The sequence below is a fragment of the Gopherus flavomarginatus genome, chromosome 8, assembly GCF_025201925.1.
Source record: "Gopherus flavomarginatus isolate rGopFla2 chromosome 8, rGopFla2.mat.asm, whole genome shotgun sequence".
Classification (NCBI taxonomy): domain Eukaryota; kingdom Metazoa; phylum Chordata; order Testudines; family Testudinidae; genus Gopherus; species Gopherus flavomarginatus.
In genome coordinates, this window is record NC_066624.1 from 20,176,204 (window position 1) to 20,188,573 (window position 12,370).

The following is a 12,370-nucleotide window of genomic DNA, read 5'->3' on the forward strand; positions in this document are numbered from 1 at the left end:
TGTCATTATCCACCTGACCAGTGGATTTTGCTGGTTATACCACATTGAATAGCAGTAATGGAGAGGAAAATATAAGCTTCCCTTTGTGTTATCACAACTGAAATTACTGGTGGTAGAAGTGGATTTAGGTCCAGGTATGGGTATGTCTAGTTGAAAAGGAAAAGAGTGCTTTTTTTCATTGTTAGCAACGTCATTTGGAAACACCCCTTACCATCTTTGTGTAGGCATAATTTAAAATGTAAGCTGTGTTTTTTAAATGTGTTAAACTGTTAGCACAAGATGCTAAAGGATCTTTCAAATTATGCCGGATAACTCAATTTGAAAACTTCCTTTTCTGTTTAGGTAAGAACTGTGTTACAAAGTTTGATCATTTGTTCAAAAGTCAGGATTATAATAGTCCTTGTGTCTCAGGTTTTATACTAATGATTAGTTGTTTTGAATTGCAATAGAGTAATTCTGAGGATGAAGATGACAATGATTCAAAATCTCCTGGAAAAGGCCGGAAAAAAATACGAAAGATTCTTAAAGATGATAAGCTTAGAACAGAAACACAAAATGCACTGAAGGAGGAGGAAGAGAGAAGAAAACGTATTGCAGAAAGAGAAAGAGAGAGAGAGAAATTAAGAGAGGTACATCTCATTTATTTATTTTTACTTTTGCATGAGATATTGTTTGAAAGTTTAATTGCTGATGGTGTTTAAAGACAAATTTAGCTGAGGATGAGGAATTTCAAGTGTTTAAAAGGTATAGATTTGTGTAACCATTTGTAATAGGATGACAAGTCCTTTAACGATAGTAAGGATTAGTGGTCAGGCATCTTAAAGTGCTGGTTCTCAACCTATTTACCATTGTGGGTCACATGTGCAGCTCTCTGTGTTATGTGGGCCACATCCACACAGTATATATACTACCTGTATGGCCCTGAGGATGTCACATGGGCCGCAGCTCTATGCTGATTGGGCCGCAAGTGGACCACGGGTTGAGAACCAGTGTCTTAAAGGGACACACCACAGAACAGGTGTTGACTGATCACCCTGAAAGGGACAGTCACACCATGAATCACACATTCATACTTAAACTTGTAATTTGTTGTAGAATAAGGCTCTTCTATTTAAGGTTAATGATCAATAAACAAGGAATTATTGTTTCATGTCTCAATTGTTTAAATTTTTTTATGGAGACAAATATTGAACAGAGAAGTTAGGGCATAAAAGGGGCATATTGCTTAAAATCTTTCTTTTTGAATTTAGCAAACAGGGCCTTACTATTTCACTGAACTTGTGTGTTTAAAAGAGCCTGAATTATTCATGTGCAAAGCATTCTTATAATGCATTATGTTGTTTACTTCCAGGTGATAGAAATAGAAGATGCTTCACCTCTAAAGTGTCCGATCACAACTAAACTGGTTTTAGATGAAGATGAAGAAACCAAAGAACCTATAGTACAGGTTCACAGAAACATAGTTACTAAACTGAAACCACATCAAGTAGATGGTAAGAAAATATAAAGAGAATTATATTAATCAAACTTTTTTTTTCTTGTGCTGGCAGGACCTACATGTTTAACTGGTGTCTTATGTACAATTGGGAAATGCTGCAAACTTTGGGGTTTTGTTTTATTGTGTTGGAAATATCTTAATCTAATTGTTGATTTATATAAAAATATCTTTTCAGATAAGTTCTTTAGTAAATTTAAAATGTTTAATACTTTTTAAAGGAGCTCATAAAAAAATTCTCTCCAGGTGTTCAGTTCATGTGGGATTGCTGTTGTGAATCTGTGAAAAAAACAAAGAAATCTGCAGGTTCCGGATGCATTCTTGCCCATTGCATGGGTCTAGGAAAAACATTGCAGGTAAGTGGCAAAGGACTTTTGATGAGGCATGTCCTGTACTCTGGAACCCACTCCTTCATCTGGTCTAACCAGATGCCAAGTTTAATAGCTTTTAGGACACAGTGTAAGACCCACCCACCCCTTCTCCTGGGCAATGGCCTGATGAGGTTTCTTAAAAAGAGGAAGTGCATGTTGGTAGAGATTGGTTCTCTTTTCCTCAAAGAGTTGGAGTTAATATGTATTTGCTGTTTATAAAATATGTTCCTGCACCCTGAGCTCTATCAGTGTGCATATTGTACTTGCCTAAAAATAACTAAATTAGATTAAAAGCGTATGATTTGTATAGAGTTAATACATACAGCTTCTTTGCATTCCAAAATAATATGTAGCTACAGGGGGATGAACACACATCTGTTATGTTCCTTTGAACCCCATATTTCTGAATTTGTTTAACATTACTCTTATTTTTCAAGTAGGCTGTGTTCTCTTAAAACATTCCTTCTTCAGCGTGTGTGCTATTTAAACTGGTTCCTTTCCTCAGTGTCTCCTGGATTATCCCTTGGTCATGTCTGAGATACTTGTCTGTTCACTGTCAATGATTTCATTTGCAGTACTACTATAGCAGAGTTCTGTAGAGATTTAGTCCTTGTTTTCTCAAGGAGTATTAAGTTGTATTAAAGTTAGGCAACTCAGATGCAGTATAGATTTTAATATATTAAAAAAATAGTCTCATCTCCAGTGTGAGGAGACTGCTGTCTTTAGAAGTAGCATCCTTTTGGAAGATATGATGCTTCTAAGAGTATCAACATTTATGGATGTCACACATGATTATTTTGTCAGTCTTAAATCAGAGGAAGTGTTATGGTTTCACATAAATCTTGAAATTGACCTTTAAGTATTACCTAAAACAATTCCGAATTCTGGATTAGGCATAATATAACTTTTAGGCAAACCTTTAGTACCTTATACTGGACATTGCAAAATATTGGAGTCTGTTAATGTGACAGATGTGCTAGTTGGATCGTCTGATAATTCTTTTTTTTTCAATTGATAATTATCTGTCGTTAGGAAATGTTTTCACAGGAGAATGTTTCTTTTTTCTGTCACCTATAACTGCTCACATGATTAAGGAATTAATGTGTGCAACTTTCCTATAATTGGACAGGAGGCCAGTAACAAACATACATTGTGTCTTCATGGGCATTCTTTGCAATCTAATCACAAATGATTACCACCCCCCTTTTTACAATTATTTTTCAGTACTTCCTCTCTAACCTTTAGCTGATTCCATGTTCTTTTGTCCTCCACTTTTATGCATTGTAAGAAGCGGATTTAAGACCAGTTTTAAGAGATTTTTATAATATCTTGAAATAACAGTGAGAGGAAAGTCAAGTAAAATGAGTGGTCAGAGTCTCCAGGATGGCTTAAATTACCAATTTCTTTGGGCACTCTTTCTTTCCTTTCACATTTGAATATTTTTAACATAAGATGTTAACTGCAACTCTCATCTTAATAAGAGCAGGTCTACTAGTTCTCCCCCTGGTGATGGCATGCTGCATAGTTCCAAGGGCTGCGAAAAACAGTTTAGTGTCCGTTGAACATTGCATATTTGCAGTACAGTACTGAAGTTTGGAATGAACTGTTAATGGTGTACAGAACTGGTCACCATACTGAAGGAATTGTTAACTTGGAAAGCACGTAATGCAAGATTGGTGCCAAGTTTCAAGAAACTCCAATCTTTCTTTTTGAGTAATTTAAGGAGTGGGCTTAGTCTCACTGGTAAAGAAAGGAGGCTCAAACACAGGGCTGTCTCCAGGGAGGTGCGGGGAAAGGGACAAACACCACCCCACCCCACCCCACGCCCCGCTCCAGGCCCTGTCCCCACTCCATCCCTTCCCCCAATCTCCCTTCCCGCCCCTGCCCTGCCTCTTTCCAGCTTCCATCGCCCCTCCTCCCCCACCCCATTCCCCGCAATGCCAGGAGCTGACAGAGTAGGGCAGGCTGGGGCCGCTGCTGCAGCTTCCCACCAGTGAGTGTGGGCCCGACCCCTGCTGTCGGCACCAGGCCCCTCGCTAATCCCCTGGGCCAACATGGCCCCTCGCACCATAACCGTGCCTCCTCCCAGTCCAGCCAGCATCCCCTGCACAACATACACACACAGAGCCATCCCTCAAAGTGTGGGGTCCGGGGTGGCTGCCCTAATTTGCCATACCCTAGGGATGGCTCTGCTCAAACATGACCTCATAGAAACTTGAAAAATTACAAAAATTATTAATGAAATTGTGAGATGATTTTTATGCTTGTGAAATGGATCAACTACTTGGAGATATCATCCAAAATTAGGAAGCTGTGAATAAATTAAGAACTTTGGCAGACATGTTTCATACATAGAATAATAAATGTATGCCATAAGTTAACCAGGAAGGAAATTTAAGAGACACAATGTTCCAGAAACAGTTAGACTTGATCTTGAAAATGAGAGGATTGAAGGAGATCATTTAAAGCAGAAAAGTGAGTTGTTTAACTACTGCTCCCCAAAAAAGGGTGAGGCTGTTTGGGTAGGAAGATTGTTGTTTGTAAACTTTATACATTATTTGGAGAAAATGAAGACTGGACATGGATGTGTGTGTAATGATGATGGTTCTGTGTGTGTCTGTGTGCAACTTCTTTTTCCCCGTAAGTATTCTCATACTAAGTAGTAGTTTGCTTCGTTTGCTTTACAGGTAGTAAGTTTTCTCCATACAGTTCTGTTGTGTGATAAACTGGATTTCAGCACAGCTCTCGTGGTCTGTCCACTGAACACTGCCTTGAACTGGCTGAATGAGTTTGAAAAATGGCAAGAAGGTTTAGAAGATGATGAGAAACTAGAGGTATTTCATTTTTAAGAGTTCTCTTTTTTTTAAAAAAAAAAAATCCCTTATATAGCTGAACAGTTTGAGTAATTATGATAAACTTACACCATTCAAAATACACACTAGAGACTGTGTTTTATGTAGACAGAAAATTTACTTGTACTGATGTAGTAAGTGTGATCTAGGTATGTAAAAGTTGTGTAGTACTCTGCAAGGCTCCTGTTTTGTCTTGGCTAAAAGCAGAGTACAACATCCAGTATTCTCTTTCTAAAGGTCTCTGAACTAGCAACTGTAAAACGCCCTCAAGAAAGATCCTATATGCTCCAGCGATGGCAGGAAGATGGAGGAGTTATGATCATAGGCTATGAGATGTACCGTAATCTTGCACAAGGCAGGAATGTCAAAAGTAGAAAACTTAAGGAAATATTTAACAAGGCTCTGGTTGATCCAGGTAAGTGAATGTTGTTAATGTAATGATTCAAAGTAGCAATTAAGCTGTCCCATTTAAAGGGATGGGCTGAATGTAGAACTCTAGCAAGTGGAAAATGTTTTAGTATTTTTCTTTTTAAATATACTTTAAGGAAAATCATTTAATAATGTGTTAATGAACCCATTAAGCTATTTTATTTACAGTTAACTTAGTTTCTGCATGGGTGATTTCAATAACACAGCTGTCTTACAAAAATTTACAGTTATGACTTGAGAGTATTTTAAGTTAGGACTCTCTTGTGATATGAATGAGATATACCTGGTATCTTTTTTCTTATGGATATAAGAAATATGTTGATTACCTTTCATCATCTGTTAAATTATCCCTTTTTGTCAGCCTTGTTTTTTCTTCAAGCGATAGCACGTCTGTTCCAGTGCAGGTGTGTGCATGCCCTGAGCACAGTCGCCAGAAATTTTTTCTTCAGTAGTATCCATCAGGTCAGCTCTGGGGCCCTCTAGTGCTGCATGTCCATTGCGCCGGTATAAAGGGCCCTGCCAACCCCACACCCCTCAGTTCCTTCTTACCACCCATGACAGTTACTGAAACTAAACTGTTCCCCTCGCTCTTGCAAGTTTTCAGTGGACTTTGTCTTCTCTGTGTTTTGTACATAGTTCACACTGTTTGCTAGCTGGTTGCCAGTGTTGATAGTTAGTTACGTCTTGGTAGTTAGTTCAGTTAGTTCTCTCTGTTTAAGCACCAGGCTTCAAGCCTTGTGCTTCTTGAAACTAGGCTGTGTCCCTGAGTGACCTGCACTCTAGTTGTCTTAAGTGCTTGGGTGAAGCTCATATTGGGGACTTCTGCAAAATTTGCAGAGACTTTAAGCCCCATACCAAAAAGGACGGGGAGGCTAGACTGAAGTCCCTGCTAATGGAAGCAGAGCTGAGACCCTCCTTGGAACCGTGCCATTCGGACTTGGCACCGAGTATCTCAGCGTCAGTGAGGAGTGCTCTTCCCACTATCCAGGAGTCACAGCACCATTTGTCATCCCCAGTGCCAAGGGAGAAACAGAAGAAGCTGCTGACTGAGGGAGGACGTTCTCCAACCCCAAGGATGGCCAGAGATGGAGACCAGAGCAGTGTGAGACCTGTATCAGGTCACTTCTTGGCTCTGGCAGCTCAGTCAATGCTTTGATTCCTGTCCCTATGTGGGCTCTGTTGAGGTTGCTACCAGCCGAACTGTCAGCACTGACAGGTCAGCATGGTGCCGGATTATTGCAATGCCATCCACACCTGAGGCTTTAGCTTCGGCCAGAAACTTGCTCTCGCTGTTTGTACCAGAGTCACAGACAGTACAAGAGTCTGTGGTGTTGGTGCTGGCGGGTGGAAGGAAGCATGTGGCCACTGGTTACCATTTGGTACTGGGGCCTTCAGTGCCATCTAAAGGGAAACTCGCCATGTTGGCTGAGTCCTTGTCTTCCTCACCCCGGCACTGGTCATTGGCACCAGTGGGAACCACTCCTCCATGGTCACCATGCGGAGACGACTCTTCTACAAATCCTGGCAAAATTGGAGCCAAAGTGATTTATTAGTCTAGTATGGTTCAGCAATGTGGGTTTTGCCCACATGCTCAGGGTCTAAATGATTGCCATATTTGGGGTAGGGAAGGAATTTTGCCAGAGACCCTGAGAGATTTTTGCCTTCCTCTGCAGCATAGGGCATGGGTCACTTTCAGGTTGCATCTAGTGTAAACGGTGAATTCTCTGTAAGTTGAAGTCTTTAAACCGTGATTTGAGGACTTCAATAACTCAGCCAGCAGTTAGGGTTCTCTTACAGGAGTGGATGGGTGAGGTTCTGTGGCCTGCAATGTGCAGGAGGTCAGACTAGATGATCATGATGGTCCCTTCTGGCCTTAAAGTCTATGAATCTATAAACAGTTTTAAATGAGTGGGTAACACGAGAGATTTGAAAAAAAGGGGCAGGGAGGATCTAGTTAAAAAACCTAAAACAGGGTGAAAAGATATTTAAAGACATACTGACGAAACTTATGTGCATCTCCAGTGGTTTGATTAATGTGCAACTCTACTAATTGGGAAGCTCAGATCCCTGGATACTTTTTTTTTCTGGGTAGGGAAATTAAAAATTAAGGAAAAATCAGTATCTGGCAGGGAAGAAGTCAACAACAAACTAGATATTTTGAGCAGGTTGGGAGTCTGGAAAGCTGCAGCTTCCTGAAGTGGAGAGCCTTGGCAAAACTGTTTACCTAATATGTAATCTCCCTGCTACAAACAGGATTGCCTTGGCATTTCTGTTCCATGCAGTAGGGCGGCCACTGAATATAACAAGAGTGAAGAAAAGCTGTGAACTCTCTTCAGCTGAAGCTAAGGCAAAGATATGGATTTTACCTTGAGTTATGGACTAGTTAATAAAAGATGGTCTGTGGCTGTCATGTTTTATCGTTATTAAGAATAGTGGCATTGTCTTTGAGTGTAGCTGACCTGCACCACTCTTCTGATGAATAGATCTAAATAGTTCTTGGCTTTCTGATGGCTCGTTGTGTTCTGCCTTGTCTCCGTCTCCATCATGTCCAAACTCATGTCCTTTCTCTGGGTTGGACCTTCACAGCAGCATGGGAAAAATTAATGGATGATCAAATGACAATGACCACAAAGCAAGACAAATGAATTTTAAATTCTACGTCTTTGGCTTCATGAGGGTACATTGGGCAAGATGCATTTAGTCACAAAGGAGTTGCCAGCTTATTCTTACTGATGAGGAAAACATGGTCTTGTGACTAAAACACATGATTAGTAGCCCTGAGATCTGTCTCTATTTGATTTTGGGGTTCTTTGTGCCTCAGTTTTCTCCATTTGTAAAGCACTTTGAGATTCTTTAATGGAAAATACAATATATATACATTGTGTTACTTAATAGATATACACTTTGAGTTATAGGTCTCTCATCCCAGCATTAGCTTCTAGGGGAATGATGAGGAGCTATTCTACAATAGCCTAGATTAGACATGCATATTTGTCATGAAAAAGTACCAGGCTAAGCACAAACCCTAGTTATTTGGCTTTGACTGTGATAATGAAAGAGACATATTGTATGTTACTTGTTAGAAAAGACTACTTATCGTGGATGAATGGGCAGGTAGAATTTTGCAAAGCTGTACTGGAAACAAACTAACTTTATGAGGGATTGATCAGGCGGCTGACTTCCTAAAAGTTATTTTCGTATTTTTTCCTCTCTCTTGCTATCTTGGCATCCGAATTTGTAGTGGTAGTTGTAAATTTTAATCTGAAGAATTTTTGTGTAGGTTAAGTATCAAGAAGTGATTGATATGTCTTGGCATTAAACCCAATAAAAACGAAGTTGCTTTGCTTGAAATTATGAAATTTAATGTAAAAACAAGTTTGAGGGAACTTTGAGTTGGGCCTTTGATATTATTTGACATCAAATAAAATTTCCCATTTACCAATGGGCAGATCAAGTTTATCACTTGGGTAACTTTCATCAGGCTCTCAGCTCTATCTCTTGTCAAGTAGGATATTGCATACTGGTCTATTGTCTTCGTATAGAATGTTGCTGTTGGACTTTGGTTCTCTTTATAACTTCTTATCAGTCACCAATAGATGGCAGTGTAACTTGACTTTTAAAAATGTGTGCTTAGGAAATTTGACAGAGAAAACATGCATTGCGAAGATTTTACAGTGTTGTTGTTGCTGTGTTGATTCCAGGATATTAGAGAAACAAGGTGGGTGAGATCATACCTTTTATTGGACCAACTTCTGTTGATGAAAGAGAGAACCTTTTGAGCTACCTAGAACTCTTCCTCAGGTTCAGTAAAAGATATTCCCTCACTCATCTTGTCTCTATAGTATATGTTTAGACATTTTTAATGGGAATGTACTGTAAAACTTTTTCCTTAATCCTGCCCAGTAATACGTTGTGCACTACGCTATGTATCTTGGAAAAATCAACTATTGTGAATGCATTTGCAAGCCAAGAGTATGGGCTTTTATGCCCTTAAATCTAGAGAGCTTTATTTAAAAATAGCATGTGGTTTGCCTGTTAATAGAGCAAAGTCAGACTCTTGTATAGCCAGCATCCTAGTGGTTACAGAAAATAAAGTTAATTGCATTAACATCTTGATTTTCTTCTAGGCCCTGACTTTGTTATATGTGATGAAGGGCACATATTAAAAAATGAAGCGTCTGCTGTTTCTAAAGCTATGAATTCTATTCGATCCAGGAGGAGGATAATTCTTACAGGAACACCACTGCAGAATAATCTTATAGAATGTAAGTAAATGCTTCTATGGTCAGTGCAGAAAACATTTCCTTCAATACATTTCAGCCAGTATAGTAATATATTATTATAAATATATTTAGTTTTGAAGTAAGAGAAAGTAATGTGTTCCTGATGGTACCAGACCACACTTTACAGCTAATAGAATAAATTTCATTACTTTTTAGTTTACCTTCTGGATAAGTGTATTAGAGATGTAAACTGCTTTACATGCTAAGTCACTCTTGGAAGTCTAGTTAATTTAGAATGAAATCCCCCGGTAATGCGTGCCTCTACTAACTGCCATAATTTTGTTTTCAACTATTACAAAACCTACTATAAATATAATTTTGCTGTATCATTGATTCTCTGCATATTTAAGCCCACAGGCATTATGACATTCCAGATAAGTCTTACATCAGTGCATCAGATCAACATTTATGCCAAATTTTCAAAAATGTTTACTACCTTCTGTAAATCTAAGTACTTAAGTGCCTAAATATGAATGGTAGGTGTTTAAGGACTCATTTGGGAAAAATTTGGCCTTAAATTACCTTGCTTAACAGAGAAGTGTTTATAAAAGGTGTACACACACCTATTCTCTGCTTTTCTTAAACCTTTCCATAGGAACTATTTAATTTTAAAGAATTGGAGTTAATCTTTCTCTTCCAGATCATTGCATGGTTAATTTTATCAAGGAAAATTTGCTTGGATCAATTAAGGAATTCAGAAATCGGTTTATAAATCCAATCCAGAATGGTCAGTGTGCAGACTCCACCATGGTAGATGTTAGGGTAATGAAGAAGCGTGCCCACATACTGTATGAGATGCTAGCGGGATGTGTTCAGGTATGGAAATACTTTACCACCACGTTAACTTAAGTAACTTAATGTTATAGTAATTTACTTTCCTTTGAATTAAAAAAATATTATGGTCTGGGGCCTTTAAATTTGCATCTACAATTGCTACATACATAGTCCAGTAATCTCATTATCATTTGGACTCAATGTGTAGTTTTCGTAACTAGTTTGAATTGTAAATAATTCAGAAATTCCATATAAACAGAAAATCTTGTTAAAGCGTTACTGTCTTTACAAATCCTGTCAGTGTATCTTAGGCAGGACACATACAACTTAGAGAATTGTTTTCTTGGCTTACTGGACAAGTAATTTATATTATAGGGTAGGATATCAGTACTTCAGTTTTGAAATATTCTGAATTTAAACTTAAAAAACAGCCTGCCTTTTACTGTTTCCTAAAATGGCTGGTAAGATGGTGGTCCATGGAGAACTGTCTAACTGTTGAAGCTGGCTCCCTTGTTTCCATTTGAGAGAATCAAAACAGATGGAAGTGTGGGGCAGGGAAGATGAAGACTGATTAACTTTTTTTAAAAGGATGAAACACCTGTTACCCGAAAGACAACTAAAAATACATAAATCCTTTCCCAATATTACTTTTTCATGTTTAGGCAGTTGCTAGCATTGCTACAGAGATGTTATAAATGATTGTGAAGGGGAGTGATGGTGAGCCACGTAGTCATAAATAGGGAAGGTGACTGGTCCATCAGTCAGTGTCTCTATTTAAAAAAAAAAAAAGGTCCACACAAGAAATTTTTTTGGTATCTCCTGCACCAGTATATCTCAAAATGGAAATGTGCACGGTGGCAAGAAGGGCCTTACCCAGCTGAAGCTAAATATACAGTAGTATAGTACTGGAAGACAAAGCCATTCCCACTGAGCCATCTTGCTTTGTATCGGAAAGAAGGCAGCAACTATGAAAATCTTAATACACAAATTATGTAATATTTAAGCATTATTAGATGTCCTAAACTAGTCTCTGGGTCCAACAAACTTCTCTTGGCTTTCCACCAAGGGAGTAGCCCTGTGACAAACTGTGGGGAGTTTGTCGGCCCCCAAACTGTCAACACCTATCATTTTGAGGGTGAGAAGGCAGATAAAGAGAGGCAGAGACTGTAGGCAAGTGAATGAGGAAAGGGAATAGAAATAGCATTGCCAAACAAGCATTCAAAAATCATGAATCACACCCACCCTCCAAAATCATGCGTGACTTTCCTATGGAGTCACAATCAGTGTCCATATACAAACACTGTCATTTGGGGCTCGTTCACCCATTCCTGAAGAAGGGTAACTATGCTGAAGAGAAGCAGTCACTGGAAACAACTATTGAAACTGCATTTGACACAGCAGAGATTTAAAATGTGTGCATAGAGGAGATATGTGTAGTGTGCAACTAGCTGCACTAGATTAAATGGTACTGTGCAGATGGGCTGGTATAATTAGCTTTCATTGTGTTTTTGTAGTTTTTTCTCTGTGGTTCGAAAACATCCTAGAGGTGGCTTGTGTGGTACATTTTGTCTTTTAAGGTGCCAAAGGTTATTAAACTCTGAGTAAGAATCCACTTGCTTTATACACACTTATCTGTTTAACTAACATCCTTTTGTAAAATTACAGAGGAAAGATTACACAGCATTAACAAAGTTCCTGCCACCAAAATATGAATATGTTCTAGCAGTTAGAATGACATCTATTCAGTGTAAGCTGTATCAGTACTACTTGGATCACTTGACAGGTAGGTAACTAAAGTACACTTAGGTAATGTGATTAATCATCATTTAATCAGTTTTTTCCATGTTTTCATAACATGCTACAAATGGTCCCTTTTGGTTTGCTGTAGAAGTCCACTTTGGCGCTAATGGTTACATATAACTAAATATTTATTGAAGAATACGAATACTTACATTTCTGGTTTGTGGTTCATTACTCCTTTCCTTTCTCTTCCTCCTTTCCTTTCTCTTCCTCCCCAAAAATATAATTTAAGTAATTCATACATTATGTGGACTAATTGCTGTTACTCTTTAAGCAAACACGTTATTTCCTATGAACTTTGGATTATTACACAAGTCTTTTACATCTAAACCACATTTGTTTCTAGAGGAAATTAGTTGATTTGAT

General features: G+C 38.5%; 1 protein-coding gene across 6 annotated transcripts in view; it reads left to right on the plus strand.

The window, feature by feature from the left end:
• The window catches only part of ATRX (ATRX chromatin remodeler), a 143,934-nt gene that overhangs the window by 76,257 nt on the left and 55,307 nt on the right, over positions 1–12,370 (plus strand). For all 6 annotated transcript variants that reach the window (XM_050964570.1, XM_050964574.1, XM_050964575.1 and 3 more), the window contains 8 exons: positions 450–629; positions 1,352–1,493; positions 1,742–1,851; positions 4,554–4,700; positions 4,956–5,133; positions 9,275–9,412; positions 10,071–10,246; positions 11,870–11,987. In XM_050964570.1, coding sequence (XP_050820527.1) covers positions 450–629; positions 1,352–1,493; positions 1,742–1,851; positions 4,554–4,700; positions 4,956–5,133; positions 9,275–9,412; positions 10,071–10,246; positions 11,870–11,987 — 1,189 coding nt within the window. The remainder of the gene's footprint in view (positions 1–449; positions 630–1,351; positions 1,494–1,741; positions 1,852–4,553; positions 4,701–4,955; positions 5,134–9,274; positions 9,413–10,070; positions 10,247–11,869; positions 11,988–12,370) is intronic.